The sequence below is a fragment of the Myxine glutinosa genome, chromosome 4 (assembly GCF_964187855.1).
Source record: "Myxine glutinosa chromosome 4, kmMyxGlut1.1, whole genome shotgun sequence".
Lineage (NCBI taxonomy): Eukaryota > Metazoa > Chordata > Myxini > Myxiniformes > Myxinidae > Myxine > Myxine glutinosa.
In genome coordinates this window covers 62,519,155-62,541,406 of record NC_136264.1, presented here as the reverse complement: position 1 = coordinate 62,541,406, position 22,252 = coordinate 62,519,155, and the positions used below count along the sequence as shown (strand labels likewise).

The 22,252-nt window shown below is 42.8% G+C and overlaps 2 protein-coding genes across 12 annotated transcripts in view; one reads left to right on the top strand and one right to left on the bottom strand.

Annotated features, from left to right (window-relative positions):
• Positions 1 to 6,499, top strand: part of RUFY2 (RUN and FYVE domain containing 2) — an 83,298-nt gene extending 76,799 nt beyond the window's left edge. For 8 of the 11 annotated variants that reach the window (XM_078775784.1, XM_078775782.1, XM_078775788.1 and 5 more), the window contains exons 16-19: positions 1,948 to 2,042; positions 5,537 to 5,585; positions 5,754 to 5,831; positions 5,915 to 6,499. In XM_078775784.1, coding sequence (XP_078631910.1) covers positions 1,948 to 2,042; positions 5,537 to 5,585; positions 5,754 to 5,831; positions 5,915 to 6,058 — 366 coding nt within the window. In that variant the 3' untranslated portion in view covers positions 6,059 to 6,499. Of the gene's footprint in view, positions 1 to 1,947; positions 2,383 to 5,536; positions 5,586 to 5,753; positions 5,832 to 5,914 lie in introns of those variants that run through there. The other 3 variants (XM_078775783.1, XM_078775780.1, XM_078775790.1) reach the window with 2 other exon arrangements.
• LOC137424693 (heterogeneous nuclear ribonucleoprotein H2-like) overlaps positions 6,440 to 22,252 on the bottom strand; it is a 34,961-nt gene continuing 19,148 nt past the window's right edge. The window contains exons 7-11 of the mRNA XM_068112413.2: positions 21,640 to 21,705; positions 20,577 to 20,686; positions 9,852 to 9,987; positions 9,699 to 9,761; positions 6,440 to 6,860 (exon numbers count right to left, since the gene is read on the bottom strand). Of these exons, the coding sequence (XP_067968514.1) occupies positions 6,832 to 6,860; positions 9,699 to 9,761; positions 9,852 to 9,987; positions 20,577 to 20,686; positions 21,640 to 21,705 (404 nt within the window). The 3' untranslated portion in view covers positions 6,440 to 6,831. The remainder of the gene's footprint in view (positions 6,861 to 9,698; positions 9,762 to 9,851; positions 9,988 to 20,576; positions 20,687 to 21,639; positions 21,706 to 22,252) is intronic.

Here is a 22,252-nt window from a genome sequence, read left to right as displayed (position 1 = left end):
TCCTCTGTCAGATCACTGACCAGTTCTTTGTTAGCAGTTGTCTGTCCAGATATTGCACATGTCCATTGTGTTAACTCTCCGCACTCCCCCCCGCCCCCCCCAATCTCTCAACCTTTGCACAGCCCCAGAAAGGTTTGACTTATGACATCATTCCTCACAAACACACGTCACTAAGACGAACAATTGGCATAGGTGGGGAGTGCTGCTGAAATTGCAAAATGCCACATACCAGGCTTCACTCGTCCTTAACTAATCAGATTTGGTGTGTGGTGCCAAGCACGACTGCCGATCGACTTCGGTTTCCCACTGGAGGGATACCGTGGCATGTCAACCCGAGGCCCTTTTGTGGGCACCAAACTTTGTTGGTGGGCGTGGCTGTTTAGCAGCCCACAAGCCTCAGTCATTAACGGACTGGTGGCGTAGCTTCAACACTGTTGACCAGGGAGTGACTCGAACCTACAACAAAAAATGGTGTATATATATATATATATATATACACTATATGGCCAAAAGTATGTGGACACCCGCGCATCACACCTGTATGTGCACGTCGAACGTCTCATTCCAAAAGCATGGGCATTAATATAGAGTTGGTCCCTCTTTGCTGCTATAACAGCCTCCACTCCTCTGGGAAGGTTTTCCACTACACGTTGGAACATTGCTGCGGGAATTTGCTTCCTTTCAGCCACAAGAGCATTATTAAGGTCGGGCACTGATGTTGGGCAATTAGGCCTGGTTCGCAGTCGACGTTCCAATTGATCCCAAAAGTGTTCAATGGGGTTAAGGTCAATGCTCTGTGCAGGCCAGTCAAGTTCTTCCACACCGATCGACCGTTTCTGTATGGACTTCTTTGTGCACGGGGGCATTGTCATACTGAAACAGGAAAGGATCTTCCCCAAATTGTTGCCACAAAGTTGGAAGCACACAATCGTCTAGAATGTCATTTTATGCTGCAGTGTTAAGATTTCCCTTCACTGGAACGCAGAGACCTAGCCCGAACCATGAAAAACAGCCCCAGACCATTATTCCTCCTCCACCAAACTTTACAGTCAGCACTTTGCATTCGGGCAGGTAGCGTTATGGCATCCGCCAAACCCAGATACGTAGGTCCAACTGCCAGATGGTGAAGCATGATTCATCACTCCAGAGAATGTGTTTCCATTGCTCAAGAGTCCAATAGTGGCGAGCTTTACACCAATCCAGCCGACGCGTGACATTGCACATGGTGATCTCAGGCTTGTGTGCGGCTGCTCGGCCATGGAAACCCATTTCATGAAGCTCCCGGCGAACAGTTGTTGCGCTGACGTTGCTTCCAGAGGCAGTTTGGAACTCGGTAGTGAATGTTGCAACTGAGGACAGACTATTTTTATGTGCTTCAGCACTCGGCGGTCCTGTTCTGAGCTTGTGTGGCCTACCACTTCACGACTGAGTTGTTGCTCCAAGACGTTTCCACTTCACAATAACAGCACTTGCAGTTGACCAGGGCAGCTCGTGCAGGGCAGAAATCTGACGAACTGACTTGTTGGAAAGGTGGCATCCTATGACTTTGCCACATTCAAAGTCACGGAGTCCTGCAGTACAGCCCATTCTACTGCCAATGTTTGCCTATGGAGATTGCATGGCTATGTGCTTGATTATATATACCTGTCAGCAATGGGTGTGGCTGACACAGCCAATCCACTAATTAGAAGGGGTGTCCGCATACTTTTGTGTGTGTGTATATGTATATATATATATATATATATATATATATATATATATAGATATATATATATATATATATATATATATATATATATGTGTGTATATATGTATATATATATATTATATAATAGCATGAGTAAACATTTCCTGCAACATGAGACCCGTATTTTTGTGTGTACTTTTTCAGAGGTACAAAGCTCTTCTTTATGCATGTAACGAGCACTGCCATTACTCTATCCCCAGGAACTTGCTGGAATACGAGAAGAAGCACAGAAGCTGCGCTCGGTGAATCATGAACAGGAACTCACCATCCGGGAGCTCGGAGGGAAGCTTAGCGAGTGAGGTTGCTTTTTTCAATCTCGCCCACAATACCCTTTGTCCTCGGCCCATCATGGAACCGTTCCATTTGCACTGTGGTCCACTAACAATTATTTGGTTTTTGGATGCTTGTTTTGAAATCACCTGACTGCCTGGCATACCATACCACCTTCCATTTGGAGGGAAGATGGCTTAAAGGGGTGTTTATATATTGGACGCAAAAATGGATTTCCCTCTCGATTTGCCTTTAAATCTCCATTGGTCCCTTTTGCATACTTGGCACTTAATTGGATGCACTTTTCAATGATTGCATAGCTGTATCTCAAAATGATTTCTACAAATAAATATTTTCTCATTTTGTGTTTTTGATTCTTTATTTTTATTGGTTCTGTTTACAAGTTTTTTTTATTTATTTATTATATTGAACAACCTGCATTGTAAAACGATCATCATATTGCAAGTTGTTAGACTGATGGTTGACCCAACTCTCAAATTTGAGTGGCTGGTATCAAATGTTTCTCATGGACAGCACAAGGCCGAGGCTGTTATGCTCCTGTACCATACAACTTGAGCAGCACAATTGCCATGTATTGTACCTGGCAGTCCTTACACCTGTGTATGATTGGTAGTTCAAGGAAAAACAAAAAACATATTTTCTTTGTCCAATATCATAAAAAGGATGAAAACACCCCCCCCCCCCCCCCCCCCCCCGGCATTTGCACAATACAAGCCAAAGGTTGAAGGAACGAATACATGTATGGTGTGACCAATGGTTGATGTGCATGCAAAGAGAAAGAATGATCAAGGTGTCATGAATGTCACCTGAACGTGTCATGTTTCGCTGATGGATTTAATGCATTTATCCTATCATGCTGGCACAATGTATTTGCATGGAATTATCAGGAATTCATCCACCATCTTGTCGTCCAAGGAATTAGCTAATTCTTGAGCTGGTACTGTCATCCAAGGGGAATTTATCATGTAAAAGTCAGTTTGTGTGTTTGTACGTGTCTGTCCCTTCATAAGGATACTTTAAAAAAAACAATCTTTTAACACTGTGTTCTCTACGGTAAATTGTTGAGGATAAAACAAACTCGAAAAACTTTTTCCATAAAAGTAATTGCTCTTGTATTGGAATTGTAGATGGTACCTTGCAAACCGAGCCTCAAGGTCGGTGTACAGAAGCGGGTTTTTAAAAATAAATACAAGGCACAGGGAGGTGAAATTTGCTGCACATGATGTGCAATGTGCAGTGTAAAACGCTCATTTACATCTGTAGGATGTCTAATAAATGAAGATATAAGCACAACTGACACTAGGCCAAGGCTTCAGATTGGCACACTCAAGGGTGCACAGTCGAATAAACTGTTCCAACCTGTAACATTTGATGGGCAACCATTTGATAGTAATTATATATATATATATATATCAAGTATTTACTCTGAAAATGCCTAAAGTAAACCAATAAATTTCAATGAAAAACAAAATTTGTTCCCAACCAATCTTAAGAACTGGTGGTTGAGTGTTTGCTTTGGAGTACATATTGGCACCGATTGGTCAGCTTGCATTGCAAATCCAGGATCACTGCCCACCTGTACTCATTCGTTCCTCTTTCCCCTACCTGTGGAACCAACATACACATTCCATTCAATCTCATTTTTCCCTCCAGGTGTTCTCGACAGCTGTTCACCACCATCTCCAATCATCCCCTGGAAAACCCATGGTCTTCCTACCGCTGTTAACCCCACACCCCAAACTCACTTTCCAGATCCCAGTTTTTCCTTCCTGAGCGTTTACTTCATCTTTTCCACCTCGTGCATCGTCCCCTGCACCCCATTCTTCCCCACACCCATTGTTTGTCCAAGTCTCCCTCCATTTTGCCGTTCAACCCTGTTGTTGGCATTCCCCTCCCCTCTCTCTCTACTGTTACGTTCGTTCCGTTGCGTCCTGATCCACTTGAATGTTCCAGCTCTTCTGCAAGCATTGTCTTGTATACAAAAAACAAAAACAGCCTCTGGAAACCAAAATGGTAGATCGTCCGTCTTTTTCTCCCCATAACTTGCAAGCATGTGACAAGAGGTTTGGGATCCATTCTATATTGGGGATTTGAAGTTTCATTTAAAATATCTACGGTTCTTATATTCAGGCTAACTGCCGGTTAGATAACTGGTCTGTTTGCTGCATTATCAAAAGTAATGTTATACTAATTTTGGTTTGAGAACTTCATTCTTTGCCAATATCACTCAATTGGACTATTGCATCAATGATGATTTACCTTTAAAATCGATATGGCAGAACCTTTATATTTTGGGTCAGTTTCACAGAAACACAAGAGCACCATTTGCCACTTCTCTCCCTTCCATGGATGTAAGCAAAAGATGATGTGTAAATGTAAATATAACGAGGGAGAATTGTTTTGCAATACATGCAAAAAAGGCACAACTCTGAACAATTGGTGAAATGCCCCGAAACTCGAACGTGTTCTGTAACTTATCGAAATAAAGCCGTGTACCCAGTTTCAGTTGAATATGTTAAAGGGTATGAGGAAAAAAGTGCAGAAAACTGTTTTTGGACAGAAAACCTATAGTCCCCTCCAGGTAGGGGACTAATTGGGATGGCTGGTTTTGCAATATTTCATATTTGAGATGTCCATTATTCACAGCTGAGCCAAACTTGCAGCACTAACACTGAAATTCTAAAACTTGGTGTGGTGGCTGAAAGATATCTTCATTTATGCAAACTTGCTTCACAGCAACACATGCGATTAAAAAAAAGAAAAAGTTTGGCTCTTGCTTTGACCAACTTAATGCTGATATTGCATCTTGGCTTCAGAAAAGGTTAACCAAGCCATCCCTCATCTCAACCCACAATCCATCCCTCATCTCAACCCACAATCCTTCATTTCGTCTATCTTCATCGTATTTTAACACGAGGCCAAAATTAAAACTAATTTCTTTTTATTAATTTCTTTCACTTCCATTTCAATCTTGGTTCTTGCATTTTTATCCAATATTGATAAACAAATGTTTCACCATCTTCAAACGTAGATAGTTTCCTGCCATAAAACAGCTCACAAGACCAACGTAAAACACAACAACCGACCTAATTAAATCGTTGATCCTTCCCAATTCAACCCTCTTGCAGGTTTCCTTTTCTTCCTCTCCCATCTCTTTTCTTGTTTGTTTATTCTTGTGTGTCCCACTATTACTGTTCGGACATTGCGCTTTCATCTTGTTTAGAATAAAACGTGCATGCAAAGCTTGTGTGTACAGGAAGGTAACCACATAGTTGATTTCCTCCAACTACACAGGAAGGAATCCCAGCATTCTAAAAATTCGTTGAGTTTACATTAAACCCTGTGGGCTCAATTATTCAGGTAAATACTTGAGGGATTTGGAATTGTAGTACATGGATAATAACAAAGATTACAATTAAAACTTGTTAACGTGTATGCTTGTTGCCTGGTCACTTTGGATTTTTGAGTGCTGCAACCTGTTTTTTGTTTTTTTCCCAGATCAAAACTGAAAATGGAAGACATAAAGGAAGTGAATAAGGCATTGCAGGTATGCCATTGTCGGTGGAATGTCCCTAAAATGATGAAAATCTGCATTTAACAAGTTCTTTTGATTTAGTTCCCTTTAATCATCAGTTTTTTTCAAATATTATACTATATTGGTAGGAAACAGATATTGATGCTTTTAAAATACTAAGAAGCATTGTTTTGGGTTAAGGGACAGGTTTGGTTGAAGGACAGAGAAGCCACAAACTGCAAGTTGTGTGAGAAGGAATTCTCCATCGCTCGGCGAAAAGTAAGGGTACAGCGCTTCCTCAACACACCTAGCACCAGTCATGACGAAGACGTGTCCTTCAATGTGTTTTTTTGTTTGTGCAGCATCACTGCAGGAACTGTGGAGAGATCTTCTGCAAAACCTGCTCGGACAACGAGCTGCCCTTACCGTCAGCCCCAAAGCCCGTGCGCGTTTGCGACCTGTGCCATGAGCTGCTGCTGCAGCGGTATTCGTCTGGTACAAACTGAACCGGCCCCATCTCGTTGCACAAGATCACTTCTTTCTGATATTTTATATTCTACATTTCTGCCATGCGTAGGTCCTTTCTCTACTGTGGGGCACAAAAGGGTAATTTGCTAGGGGGTGGGGGTGTATTATAAGGCACTGTTTCCTTGGTTGCCAATGCATGCTATGACCATTTGACAATATTTGGAAACAATACTTGTACATAAGAGAATGTCCATTCAACTAACATATGTGAGGTTTAAAAACATAGGATTGGTAAAGACCTCGTACACTGCAAGTGTGGCCACGTTGAATACCTTCCGCCTCTCCCTTTCATGCAGTTCTAACGGTTTATCCTCCAAGTAATCAATGTTCGGAGGTGAAAAAGTGGCCTTTAAATGGTGCCAAATTAGTTTGTATTTTTATTTCAATAAATGTTAAAATTTTTTCACTTTCATGACAAAGCATTGTTTGCAGTTTGCTCTTTTTAAATTATTTTTATTTCCACCTTCCTATTTCATGTAATGGTGCTATTGTTGGATGGTAAAAAGCAAGCAACCAAAAAAACAATTCAAACAGCAGACACAAGTTAGCTAAACCTTTGCTGTCTTTAACATTATATCATGTCATCAAGTCCCCAAGCTAACCCTGCACCACAAAAGTTATGCACAAAATTAATTTTAAACAAACCACGTTTCCTGACCACCACCACCATTACCCAAGGAATCCATTTATTTCTGAACGCACTATTTTATTAGTTGAACAGTTGTCTCACTACTCCAAGCTCACAGCTGGCTTAGACCTCCAGGGAGATGCCAGAGTTCCCTGGAAAGAAAAAGTTCAGTGTGATGTTTTAGTCAAAGGCACCTTGACGGTGTAAATCACTTAAAGTTAAAGCTGTGATTTCATAAACTGCATGCAGAATCAATCAACAACCACGAGAATGATGAAAAAAATATATATATATATATATATATAAATATTCAGGAGTTTATCTGACGTATGACCAGATGACTATGAGTCCGATATGACCAATTTATAATCTATGACCAGATACATTCCAGATCACACTTCTGGAAGGTCACTGAAAATGTGCACAAATGTCTATTCTACGGAGAGTTTGAAAGCAACAAATAAGAGTTTTATGCTCCTGCAAATCTCCAACCACGGTGGATCAAGTACAGTAATGATGCTCAAAGCTGTTTCCATTGGCACAGGTACCGTCACTGCTTACAAAGGGTATAATGTACTTTATTATATGCTTCGGCATTATGTTGAGCACAAAGTGAACCAAGGGGTCATTTCAAACCTAAAAGGATTTATCTTCAATTTCATGAATGGAAGACGAATCACAACAGTTAATGCAACTTCACAAAAAAAAAATTGTTCCTTTACATGTCTGCCTACTTTGTTTTTGTGTTTTTAAACCCAAAGTGTTAAATGATTATAAATGTAGCTGCAAAAATTACAAACTCAAGCAATGTCAAGTTGGTTAAACTATTTTAATTTAATTCCATTGAAGAGGTGCTATTGGATACAAGACCATATGGGACAACTTCCCAGCTCCACCCTCAAGGGGAGTACACTGCATGCTGATGAAGGTCTGAGCCAGAAATGTGTCCATGGATTGATTCCCTTCCCAAAGTGGGCTCATATTGTCAAAAAGGCTTCTAAAGCTTATATAGGCTGATTAATACTTCGGGCAGCAGTTGACACGACTTTTAGCAATGGGAGTGGGGGGATATTACGCAAAGACCAAAATATCATTATTTATTTCACATAATTTAACCGATTTTGATATTGAACACTTCCCGACAAAGGTCACATAATTGATTTCGGACAACAATATTGATCCTGTATATTTACTTCTGCCACTGAAGATGGGGATGGAGCTTATGTTTTCACACCTGTCTGTTTGTGAACAGGGTGTCTCAAAGTTGGATGGATTTGGACAAAATTTGGTGGAGAGGTTGGGTATGTGACAAGGACAAAACGATTAGATTTTGGTGAAGATCCAGATCCGAGCATTTTTAAAAATGATTCTTCACCATTGAGAGATGGGGCTAAAATCAACATATAGCATGCTATTTCAAAAAGTTATAGATGGATTCAGACAAAACTTGGACAGGTTGGGTGTGTGCCAAGGATAAATCAATTCGATTTTGATGAAGATCCAAATTCGGATCCAGATCCGAGAATTAAAAAAAAAAATTAAGCGATTCTTCACCATTGAGTGATGTGGCCAAAACAGATATGTAGCACAATATCTCAAAGTTGTGGACGACTTGTGGCAAAACCTGGTGGATGAGTTGCGTAAGTGACAAGAACAAGCCAATTAGATTTTGGTTAAGGTCTGGATCCAGATCCGGCATATCTTTGGGATACAAAACGTAAACTGTTCAACCTGGCAGAGGTATGCGCTCTACCGAGTGCCGTTCTAGTTTCAGACCTGTAATCATCAAGGACTGGCCTCCAAGCATTTGACCAAAATATCTGAAGTCAAGCACAATTATACATAAGTGAGTATCTGGGGGACTATTTGAATGATCAGTATCAAATTTTCAGTGAATCTTAGGCTTACACAATAAAAAAAACGTAGGTGATATTTTTTCAGGGAGGTCAGGTGAAACATCACATCAAGTTAACGTTTGATTATCCACTTTGGAGGGTTTTTCCCATGGAATAAAATTAGGTTTTTCAAAACCAACGTAGTGTTTTAATCACCGAGCTTTAGTAGGCTACCTTTTGAAATAACAACCGCTGGCAGACCAAGCCAGATCAGATCACACTTTAGTGATCTACATCTCAAAAACCGTTTGATTAAGCAGTTTTAAACTCAGCTTCAAAATCTACATAGTGGAACCTCCAAACGTATGAAATGTAATTGCAGAGAAGGCAAAATGCACTTTTTAATTACAATTTTTTGAATTTATTTAAAAGCAGACAAAAATTTGAACAAGATTGGTAAACGCATGTCCGATAAATGGTTGAAGATGTGGTAAACATTGGGGTTTTTTTTACAACTACAATGGCCGCCGGTCTAACATCTTTGATCAATCGCAAAATAAAGGGAAATATGCTGTCAAGTGCTGTGCTTGTGCCAAGTTTGAATAAAATCGAACCATGCATGTTCAATATATGGTTGAGGTCATGCTTAAGTAACAAGATGGCCGCCATCGCAATGTATCATCGTCATTCTGGAATGTTAAACAGAATAATCTTGATTTGATTCTTTCACCGATAGGATGCCATTCCATAAGTGACTTATCTACTCCTTTATTCAGCAAAAGGCTCTTTGCATATACCGATTACTAGCCACAGTAAAAATATAATTGCCCCACCTCCCTCAATAGTAATCGATGGCGGGCGGCTAACATTAATTGATGGATGTTAGAGATCCCACGATGTCTTTCCTAAAGAGTAGGTGAGTTATTGCCGGTACCCTGGCAAAGTTTCAAGTTTCTGCCTCGAATACTGCTGGGAAGGCAAAGGCAAAACACTCAGTGTAATCGTTGCCATGAACCTGCGTTCGGTTAGAACACCATAGAGAGATAGGAAGCAGCATAATTTAACACATACACCTAACTTTACCAAAGTACAAGTGCCTCCCAGTGTGAAGAAAAGTGGCTGTAGCATTAAATGAAGAACAACTTCACCACTTACCGAGACCGTACCCCCCACCAGACGTAGATGTGGAATTGAGGAAAAGCTCCACATAGCGGTGTTCTGCAGAATACACGATCGTCACAAATGTAACCAATTGATGAGCAGGCTCAGAATCACTGCATCAAAAATAATATACATGTATATATTTACTCATGTGTGCCTTGTCCTTGCTCATTGCAGCCACTGCATCCTCATGGGAGGTGAAATCTACATCCGCCTCTCCTGTAGCACGTCCATTAGGCTCGTACTCGATGTGAACCTTCACTGGGTTCAGTGGTGCAAAGAACTAGAAAAGGAAAGGATTGGAGAGGATGCAGAAGAAATAAATAAAGATGGGATTCTGAAACTCTCTCTACTATCTTTAAATTGTGTTCTCTATTACATCATTTGCACATGGCATACTGTCATATAATTATTTGCACATGGCAATCACGAGACAACAATAATTGGACAGATCTGACGCACAAGGACAGACAAATGGGGAAGGTAGGACTCAACCCGAAAACATGCACAATATAAATAAATAAAACAAAATCCAAACGACAGCACCAAAATACGAGATTTGTATGACAAAGGGGAACAATACAAGCAAGGGCTTGAGGCAGGGACGTGCTGGTTGTGGCTCCACCACGATGGTGTGCCCATGCAGGTTGGCGCGACACAGACTAAGTGTGGCTTGGGGAGCGATGGATAAGCTGAGGAATGTTGATGAGGGAGGCGGGTAAGCAGAGAGAGAGGGATGCCTCTTCCTCAGGTGACGAAGCAGAGAGAGCACGCATGCCACAGTTTTTATTTCATCTTGAAACTGTGCATGGCTGGTCACCATTGGCCACTCCATAAAACAGGGCGGCACTTCACAACAGCGTCCACACCGCCCATGTAAGGGACCTCCCCCCGTTAGTACAAAAGGTTGCCGATCCAACAGTCCTTTGAAGTTACAACACAACGACCATGTTTGCTCATCGTGCTGTTTAAACATCCCATAAAGCACATTTATAGCACTATTTGTGCCTGTAGCCACAAGTTATTTATCTGCCCCCACCTGCTTGTAGGTTTTTACACAACACAACCTTACTCTATGCCACTAGGGTTTACACTCGCCGCCTCAACACACATTTTACCAAGAAACATCTCCAACAAATACCTAATACAGGGTTAAATCTAAGCTATGCAATCACATGGTCCATACCAAAGTCTTAACACAAACAAGCTTCGACTCACCCCCACAGCCCCCGCCCACAACCAGAAAAAATAATAAAAACACCAGAACGGCACTCTTCACTGTCACGACATCGACCGATATGCCTCCATCCACATTACTACATTATTAAACATACTTGCAACAACTTTGATTTAAATCCATTCACCGGTAGGATGCCATTCTCAAGTATCACATTTTTACCTGACAATCTCTGACCTCTTGACTCGAAATCGAATCAGTTCGTCTTTGCATCATATATACTTATACCAAATTTGTTCAAAATCCCATGACGTGTTCACGAGTTGGCGCAACATAATTTTTACTTAACACGACTTCTGACCTTTGACCTGGTGACCCCAAAATCTAATCATTTGATCTTTTCCTCATTATACATTCCTGCCCCAAGTTTGACGAAGATCCCTTCAGCTGTTCTCAAGTTATCACCGTAACGAAAACCTATCACAGACAGACACACAGACAATATATATATACATATATATATATATATATATATATATATATAATACATATTGTTGCGGTTGTGCCATTAAGGCAAACCCCCTAGAGTTAATTGCACGACAACATGTAGCCTGCAGTAGTTAGTTACTTCTTATTGAATGTAAAGATTAGCCCTTTCCCATTGTGTAGTAATCAAAACCAAATATGCATTGAGAGTTAGGCAGGATCTTCAAACCTTTGTGTAGTTGGAGGAAGCCATTACTAATGGGCAGGAAGGCGTGGCCAAAAGCACGGCCCACGTGACCAATGGCGAGCCGGGAACCTGTCACCATGATGCGACAAGCCTCAGCCAATGGGAGGCTGTGGAACATTTTTGCATGCATGGGCGGATCTGGTGAAAGCCCACGCGGATCACATTTTCGATCTCTTTGCTTTGGGATTTTGCTGCGCAATGACCTCCTGTTCTGAACGCCTGGATTTTGCCTCGCCGGGGAAACTCCTCTTGATTTTCGCCAAGTCGACGACCATGTCTTGCATTTTGCTGCACCAAACGACTCTTGCCTTTGTCCTTCATCGACGACACTGCCCTTTTGCCTTTGTCCTTGGTCAACACTCCTCTCGTGCTTGTTGCGTCGACACACCTCACCCATCGCCTCTTTGCCGATCTCTCGCTCTGATCCGGGGGACCTGCAAGCGTTGGCTTCTCCCGCGACCCATCTTGAAGCTGGTCGTCCCACCTGCGCTGAATATAGCTCAACCTGCGCTGAATATAGCTCAACCTGCGCTGGAGTTCGTCCTTCGGACCTGACCTCATCAGGCTGCGAACTGCACCAGACCACGTGGCCCCCAGCGAGGCAATCCCAGCACGTACATCGATCGGTACGAGAATAACCATTGTCTTTTCCCCTGCGTGTGTGAGAGTGTGAAGCGCCTGTGGGGTTAATAGTAGGTAAGACTTGATAAGCTGTATCTTTTGTCTATTCTCTGTGCCTTCCAAAATAAAAAGATGTACATTTGATTCCTTTCCAACCTGTTCGGTATGTCCTTTCTCCATTGGCCTAGCATCATCCGAGACCGAATTTGGCTCGAATCGGGTTCATGAATCACGTCAGGTAACGCCGCTTTCCACACCATGCAAATCCGCTCGGCACGCAATTGAATAAGGTGTGGGGAAGCGAGGGTTCGATCCCCGGTTTCTCCGGTCACGTGTCTTGAAGGTATTTGGGAATATTGACCAGTAAACTCTTCGACGCTTGGCTGGGAGATTGGCGATCGGAATTGCTTAGCAATCCATCAATCACGAGTTTAGTAGTCATGGACGGCGGCCTCAGTGGACCCGGAGTTTGAGGGGGAGAGGGGCATAAACCCCCCTTAGTACATCGACAAACCCGGGATCCGCAACAATATATATATACACATATATATATATATATATATATATATATATATATATATATATATATATATATATATATATATATATATATATATATATATATATATATATATATATATATATACACACACACATACACAGTGCATTCAGAAAGTATTCAGACCCCTTCACTTTTTTCACATTTTGTTATGTTGCAGCCTAATGCTGAAATCGTTTAAATTCATTTTTTTGCCTCATCAATCTACACTCAATACCCCATAATGACAAAGAGAAAACAGGATTTTAGAAAGTTTTGCAAATTTATTAAAAAGAAAAAACTGAAATATCACATTGACATAAGTATTCAGACCCTTTGCTATGACACTTGAAATTTAGCTCAGGTGCCTCCCATTTCTCTTGCTCATCTTTGAGACGTTTCTACACCTTGATTGGAGTCCACCTGTGGTAAATTCAATTGATTGGACATGATTTGGAAAGGCACACACCTGTCTATATAAGGTCTCACAGCTGAAAATGCATATCAGAGCAAAAACCAAGCCATGAGGTCGAAGGAACTGCCTGCAGTGCTCAGAGACAGGATTGTGTCGAGGCACAGATCTGGGGAAGCCTACAAAAAAATTTCTGCTGCATTGAAGGTTCCCAAGAGCACATTGGCCTCCATAATTCTTAAATGGAAGAAGTTTGGAACAACCAGGACTCTTCCTAGAGGTGGCCGCCCGGCAAAACTGAGCAATCGGGGGAGAAGGGCCTTGGTAAGAGAGGTGACCAAGAACCCGGTGGTCACTGGCTGAGCTCCAGAGATCCTGTGTGGAGATGGGAGAAACTTCCAGAAGGACAAACATCACTGCAACACTCCACCGATCTGGGCTTTATGGCAGAGTGGCCTGACGGAAGCCTCTCCTCAGCGAAAGACACATGAAAGCCCACTTGGAGTTTGCAAAAAAACACCTAAAGGACTCAGACTGAGAAACAAGATTCTGTGGTCTGATGAAACCAAGATTGAACTGTTTGGCCTCAATTCTCAGCATCATGTCTGGAGGAAACCAGGCACCGCCCATCACCTGCCCAATACCATCCCGACGGTTAAGCATGGTGGTTGCAGCATCATGCTGTGGGGGTGTTTTTCAGCAGCAGTGATTGGGGGACTGGTCAGGGTTTAGGGAACAATGAACGGAGCAAAGTACAGAGATATCCTCAATGAAAACCTGAAAGAGCGCTCAGGACCTCAGACTGGGCTGAAGATTCACCTTCCAACAGGACAATGACCCGAAAGCACACAGCCAAGACAACGCAAGAGTGGCTTAAGGACAACTTTGTGAAGGTCCTTGAGTGGCCCAGCCAGAGCCCTGACTTGAACGCAATTGAACATCTCTGGAGAGACCTGAAAATGGCTGTCCACCGACGGTCCCCATCCAACCTGACAGAGCATGAGAGGATTTGTCGAGAAGAAAGGCAAAAAATCCCCAAATCCAGGTGTGCAAAGCTTGTCACGTCATACCCAAGAAGACTCGAGGCTGTAATCGCTGCCAAAGGTGCTTCCACTAAATACTGAGTTAAGGGTCTGAATACTAATGTCAGTGATATTTCCGTTTTTTCTTTTTAATAAATTTGTAGAACTTTCTAAAATCCTGTTTTCTCTTTGTCATTATAGGGTATTGAGTGCAGATTGATGAGGGAAAAAATGAATTTAAACGATTTCAGCATAAGGCTACAACATAACAACGTGAAAAAAGTGAAGGGGTCTGAATACTTTCTGAATGCACTGTACATATATATATATATATATATATATATATATATATATATATATATATATATATATATATATATATATATATATATATATATATATATATATATATATATTGTTGCGGATATGGGATTTGGCCTCCATCCATATCCGCTTGTAAATATTCCCCTATTTCCCCAATACTCCCCAACTATCCCCAATCCCCCATTCCCTAGTCCCATTGTCTGTAAACAACACTCTGTAGAACCGACCTTCCCCTTTTTCCCCCATTAAATGTCGTGCCCAGGTTCACCGCATCTCACGTAGACAACTATAGGACATCTTGCTAGTTATTCTTAGTCTATGTCAGTTAAGGACTCGTTTCCATTAATTCTGACTCTTCGTTGCACCAGAATGTGATTGTATGGCACCAGTAGTGAGTTTAGGACCTCCCCATACCTCCTCCCATCTTCCTCATGAAACTACAACAACAACAACAACTACAACAACAGCGCGCGGGGAGTGTGCGTCCTCACTCCGGCTTGGTTAGCCGCCATTGCCCATGTGCTCGACGGGGTTACCAAATAGGGGCTCCCTGTCAGCTCCTCGTCAAGGGCGGAGCCCGGTAACCCCCCGCACCCAATAAGAAGCGGCGGGCCGATTCCATCTGGGGCGGAGCTAACGAGCCGAGGGCGTGTCACTCCCCGCTGGATATACGCAGCGACTTACCGGACGTGACGTCAGATGCGCCCCCAGCTTGAAGAGAACCAGACGCCACCTCCAGCGCGACGATACCTCCCAGCATCTTTTGGACCGCGCTATCCTGTCCCTGAGCCAAGGTGCACCTTGTGCTGTCCAGCGACTACCTGCCCTTCCTTGCCATCAATCCCTGTGTGAGTCAGTCTTGTCCCGTTTATCTGTGGTCTGTCGGGATTTAGATAAGTGTGTCTAAGTGCCTACCTTTCTATGCTGTACCTCTTGTCAGTGTAATCTAAACGTTCTGCAAACCCATATTATAACCTCCTCCGGAGGTCTTGAGAACTGTACCCCTGGTGTCGTGTCATTTAATCCCAGCCGTTGTGTCCTTTCCTTAATTGATTTAGCATAGCGCGATTTGGCCAACGTTCGAGTGGAATCGGGTAAACTGTGCAGACGCGGTCATACCAAACCGCTCGGTAAACCAACATCCAAAACCGCGTCTGTAACATTTGGTGTCGGGAAGTGGGATTCGATCCGGAGCGCGTTTCACGCGCTCGAAATTATAACAGCGAAATTTAATTGTGTTTTACAAAAAAAATAAAAACCCGAATTTTGAAAGTCGCGCTATGGCAGACCAAGACGGCTGGGTTCCGGTAGAAGAGAGTGAGGCAGGGTCGATCCAGGACCAAATTGAGGGACAAGAGGAGAGCGAAGCAGTAAGGGTAGCAGATTCACAAAATAGCGTCGTCACGCACGAGGTTACGGGCGCGCAAAATGGCGCCTCGCACATGGCCACGGCGTCCACGCCCGCGACCGTGGTAGCGCCACCGGGGGATTTGAATCTTTTTTTTATGCAAATGACGGCCCTTATGGAAAAGAATAGTGAGCAATTGGGAGACCAAATTAGAGGTTTGAAAAGCAGTATGGGACAAATGGGGAATCGGATGGATGCTCAGAGTGAGCAAATGAGGGCTGATAGTGAGTGATTAGAGGGCCAAATGGGGGTAATGAGGGACGAAGCGAGGGGTACCGGTGAGGGATTAGACAAGAAATTAGAGGGGTTAGACAATGGGATAGAAGGGGTGAAACATGGGTTAATGGGGGTGGAAAATAGAATGGCTGCCCAAGAGAATCAAATGGAAGGGATGCAAAAGGGGTTAGAGGGGTTAGAAAACAGGATGGAAGGCAAATTGAGGGACATGAGGGACCAAGCGGAAAGGGAAGTTAAACAAATGGGGCAGCAGATAGAGGGGGTCAGAATGGGGGTAGAAACTAAACTGGATGCTCACAGGGAGGAAATGGAGCAGATGAGGGTGGCATCTGGGCAGGAGATGCAAGTGATGGGAGAGGAGATCAGAAGAGGTGTGAGTGAGGAGGGCGGAGGAGTGCGCGAGGAGGTGAGGCACTGTAAGGAGCACATGGAGAAGGAGGTGAGAAAGGGGACTGTAAAGTTACAAGGGGGCATAGAGGACCTGACGCAGGAAGTAGAACAACTGACAGAGGGACAAAAAGAACTAACGGGCCAGGTAAAGAAGAACACTGCGGTATTAGGAGGGTTAAAGGCGACACAGAAAGAACTAAAAGATGACTTGATAGCGACGAAGAGGGAATGTCAGATGGTACGTGAGGGACTGACAACGAGGTTGGACGAGGTGATAGAGGTAATGGAGACGAAGGACCGGCAGGTGAGGACGCACATGGAAACGGTCAAGGTAGCCTTGGAGGACGAGCTTGAGGAGACGTACCGGGGAATAAAAGAGGTGAAGCAGAAATTAGAAGAAGTGGAAGAAGGGGTGAGCGAAATTAAGAAGCGACGGAGAGGGGATAAGAAAGAGATAAAAGAGGAGATAAAAGAATTGGTCCAAAGTCTGTGTTTGGATCGTGATGATGTGCTCATTAACCGGATGAGGGATTCGCGAGGGGTGAGCGAATTCAAATAAATAGATCCCCTTCTATTCCCATTCCCAAAGCCTTTCCTGCCTGCAAACCGCATTTGCTGCAGCTGTGGGTTGCTGTTTTCACCGCGACTCCATTACGCACGAGGTAACCTCGGAGAAGAAAGGCGTGTCCCCACCTCGTCATAGAGGGGAGGAGTGAGTCAGCCCCACTCAACCAACCAAGAACAAGGGGTTGGACTTGGAGAGGGTGTGGAGAGAAACATCGAGTAGGTTCGCGAAGGTTCAAGGGGGTGGCATATATAACCCGCACGACGACGCCCCCACGAGAGACGCGCAAGGAGAGAGAAATACGTGCGACGATCGCGCAGGCAGGAGATCGGAGAGAAAGACGCGTCAGACGATTTGGAAAGAAGGGGAGGACCAAAAGAGCCAGAGGCGTGCAACGAGATACGTGTGCTGATGTCGCCCTGCTCGCTCCCAGCCTGACAAGGACCTGCTTGCTGTGCGCCCTGCCAAGCCTTCCAGCTTGTGTTTCGACCTTCTCCCTCCAGCAAAAACCAACCTGAAATTTCCCCATTCGTGAGTTTGTTCTGTGTGTCTTGTCCCTGGGTTAATTGACTGTTAATAGGTAAGCTAACGATTTCACTGTGTCACCTGCTTTTTCCATTTCCCTGTATATAACCTTGACTGCTCCTTTTGCTTTAGTGTGTGTAAATAATAAATCCTGTTATTCCTCTGTACGTCTTCTTCTTCCTCTTCACATTCGGTCGCTTTAGAGGTTTCCATATTGAATATCTGTGGCGCGATTTTGGCCAACGTTCAGGAATCGGGTTAGTAGGGGTAACTGTTCGGGTGCGGCGGCCATTCGCTTGGCCAATTAACATCCTAGCCGCGTCCGTAACAATATACAGTGAAACCTTGACTTACGAGTGCACCAACTTACGAGTTTTCCGAGATACGAGCCGTCGCTCGGGCGGTTTATTGCTTTGAGATGCGAGCCGAGATCTGAGTTACGAGCTTACGCCACCCGCCACCAAGTGGGTTCCGGTCACGTGGTTATCTTGCCGTGCAAGCATCTCTGCCGTATATCGCTGCTGCTTTGTTTTCGCATTTTGGTTATTTTGGAGCTTACGCCACCCGCCACCAGGTGGGTTCCGGTCACGTGGTTATCTTGCCGTGCAAGCATCTCTGCCGGATATCGCTGCTGCTTTGTTTTCGCATTTTGGTTATTTTGGAGCTTACGCCACCCGCCACCAGGTGGGTTCCGGTCACGTGGTTATCTTGCCGTGCAAGCATCTCTGCCGTATATCGCTGCTGCTTTGTTTTCGCATTTTGGTTATTTTGGAGCTTACGCCACCCGCCACCAGGTGGGTTCCGGTCACGTGGTTATCTTGCCGTGCAAGCATCTCTGCCGGATATCGCTGCTGCTTTGTTTTCGCATTTTGGTTATTTTGGAGCTTACGCCACCCGCCACCAGGTGGGTTCCGGTCACGTGGTTATCTTGCCGTGCAAGCATCTCTGCCGTATATAGCTGCTGCTTTGTTTTCGCATTTTGGTTATTTTGGAAAATTTCTTAGTTTTAACCATGGGTCCTAAGAAATTGAGTGCCAAGGGCAGTACTGAGAAGAAGAAGAGGATGATGTGCTTGGATATAAAACACGCAATCGTCGAAAAACATGAGCGAGGTGTGCGTGTTGTCGACTTGGTGAGGCAGTACGATCGTAGTACTTCTACGATATGTACGATTTTGAAGCAGATGGAGTCGATAAAGGCTATAACGCCAGCCAAGGGCGTTACGATTATTTCAAAGCTCCGGACCTCTATCCATGAAGAGATGGAGAAGTTGTTGTTTGTGTGGTTGACGGAGAAGCAGCTCGCAGGATGCCGAGGAGGACGTATATAACGGCAGAGGAGAAGAGCATGCCAGGCCACAACTTGTTCAGAGTGCCGGCGATAGCTCGCCTTCTCTTTGTGGAAAACACGGTGAGATCCTTAACATCCAACAACTAATGGGACGCAAACGGGGCGCCCAGTTTAGCGGTACACACATTGATGAATCACCCTGCCTGTGATTCACCCATGACAGGTTATAGCTGGGTCGGGATTCAAACCCAGGCTGGACAGTTTAGAGTCAAGTGTGCGTACCTCCAGTCCAGGCCATCCTGCCAACTTGTATGCTGCATACAGGTGAAATATAAAGCGCGAGATATTTTTATATATACTGTATATTAAAAAAAAAATTGGTGTGGTTTTTGGCGGGCTGGAACGGATTAATAGCATTTCAATGCATTTTAATGGGGAAATTTAATTTGAGAAACGAGCAAATTGAGTTACGAGCTCGGTCACAGAACGAATTAAACTCGTAAGTCAAGGTTTCACTGTATATGCAATTATGCAAAAAATAAAATATATAAAAATAAATAACTTTCCTTGAGTTGATTGACCTAAAGTTTCATTCATTTATCAAAAATATGTTACCATTGATTTATACAAAGATGTGATGACAATACATACAATGTTAAATCCTTTACATGATGTGTAGATGCACATATAGTGTTCTATCATTTTAGAACTGGAGAGCAGACTCCATGCTCTAAACATTCACGCAAGACCAAAATTAACTAAACGAAAACTTGGCAAGAACAAGTAAATGAAAAAAACATGTTTTAGGGCTGCACACTGATTTTTTTTTTTTTCAAACCTTTTTAAAAAAATTTTTATTAAATTTTGATAGATGAAAATGTACGAGAAAAGAGGACCGTGGGCCAAATTTCAGCTCTAGGATGTATGGAACCGAGAAAACGAACGACTCAAAGATTTGAAACGGGACAAACAAACAAAGTTCAGATGAAAACTAAAAGTGTGTAAAAACAATATTACAGACTACAACACAAACAACAAAAAAACATTAGTTAAACTTATCCACACTTTCTTATCGAGGTTCTCCATCATCAGACCTTTCACTGCAAAAAGACCATCAATCTACACACATTACTCAACTTGGGATAGACATCAAGACTTTAATCTTGTATCTAGCAGGTATTTGTGTGCTTGTGGTGTGCATGTGCAGCAGCCATCGCTACACACCAGCACCAAATTATCCATCATTCATGTTTAAGAATACGTCATCTTAAACATGGTCATTAAGACTTTGGAGAACTTTAAGAGTGGAATGTTAGATAATTTGTTGGAAAATGTGATAGCTAAAGTGACTTTCAGGGTAAAAACAGCTTTTGTGCCATGTACAAATTATTGGGAAAGATTCACAGTTAATAAAGTAATGTAATGGCAGAGATCATGGTTGAAATGAAAATACAATTGAAAAACACATATGTAAGAAAAGTAAATAAAAATTAAATTCACATAACAGGTATTAATAAATAAATAAAAAGTACTAATGATCAATCATCATTTTCAAAAGATTGGGGCATCATTAGATTGGTGTTTAAAAAGCAAGTTTACAGTGATCTCTCCATGATGTGCCAAAACCCACCTCAATTATCTCCTGTTCCGTAGCACGAAAAGGAATCCCTCTCATGTGCACACAATGTCCTGTTGTGCTTTGGTATGTGTTCCCTCCAGTATAACTTCGATATCCCATGGCTGTTGGAGAAAACATGGAACAATTTAACCCAAATAGCACTCGTTCTTGCAATCAACAGTAAGAAAGCAGCCAGCTGAGATTTTGCTGTCCCAAAGAACCATATTTCAATTCATTGTATTCATGTGTATGATATATAAATATAATTCCATGTAAAGGTAGCAATTCCAGGAAGATGGCGACCCATCGTGAACTGAGATTGACATGGGGAAACTTGGCAAACTCTTGAGGCCCGTATGAACCAACATCGTCGGCCAGGTAATGAAGAGTGTGTGAGTGTGTGAGTGAGTGAGTGTGTGTGTGTGTGTGTGTGTGTGTGTGTGTGTGTGTGTGTGTGTGTGTGCGTGTGTGCACACTCATGCCTATATACAGTCACGTGAAAAAGTAAGTACACCATTGCGAAATTTGCATTTATGCTTATTTAAATTATACAATGGACTACAAAATGTAAATGTTTCATGATATTTGTTATATTATATCACCTTTATCGATCAATATTGTTGAAATGAAGATCAAATAGCTGGATGTTGAAATATGTTGAAAAAGTCTGCCGTGACCACGGCGATTGGATTCCCGCCGAAACATCGGCTCAACCGACAAGGAAGTCCAACTTCTTTCAATTATAAACTTTTACTGTTTTAATTTGACAATGAATAATCCAAACCTGCATCAATTATTTATTTTTGCATCAAAATTTATTTTTGCATTGCGATGCATCAAAACACCCAATTATTTTTCCTTAAAAAAAAAAAAAATCTGCACCAGCGAGGCACATGGAATAGTAAATCCTTTTACATTACAATATGTATTGCTGGTCCAGATATGTAAAAAAAAAAAAAAAAAATTTAAACAAAATAAGGATCATTTATTCTTTGCACCCCCACCCCTCACCCTTTCTTTTACAAGAATCCCAAGCCAAATGCTTTTAAAGAAGTGAAGAAGAACCTGTACTCACCATTGAGCCAAGCTGCCGAGTTGCGGCCTGAGGCCCGACGGCCAGTTTCCATGTAACGCCAAGGTTCTGGGCACACATAACCACCGATTATTCTTCCTGGTCATCGTCCAAAGTCTCTCTCACATGCAACACCACTTTTATTCTACTGACATTTGCCAATATTAGACCAGAACTTTTATTAATTTTATTAGATACTTCCTCAGAGAATGTCTGTGTCCACGACAAAGTTGTGAAAGATGCTGTAATTATAGTTTCCTTAACTGTGTATAGTTTTAATAACATTTTAAAAGAACTATAAAGATATACGAATAAAGAGGCAAAATTTTGGTGAGTGCTGATTGGATTAGAAAATGGGCGTGCAAAGTATGTGAGTGTGCGTACCCACTCATCACATGTACAACCGATTCAGACAGTTGTTCAAAGCCATTTTTGACCAAATGCTCTTGGGACTATTCTCCAGGACTCGCCAAAAGACCAAATGTTCTCAGATTTTTTATGGATATCACCCCAGACAAGGCATACAGCCACTCTAGGTAAGGGGCGAGAAGATGTTTCTGTTTCTCTGTCTGCTTGTCCGTCTCTCTGTGTACGTCTCTCTAGGTCATGTAAGCTT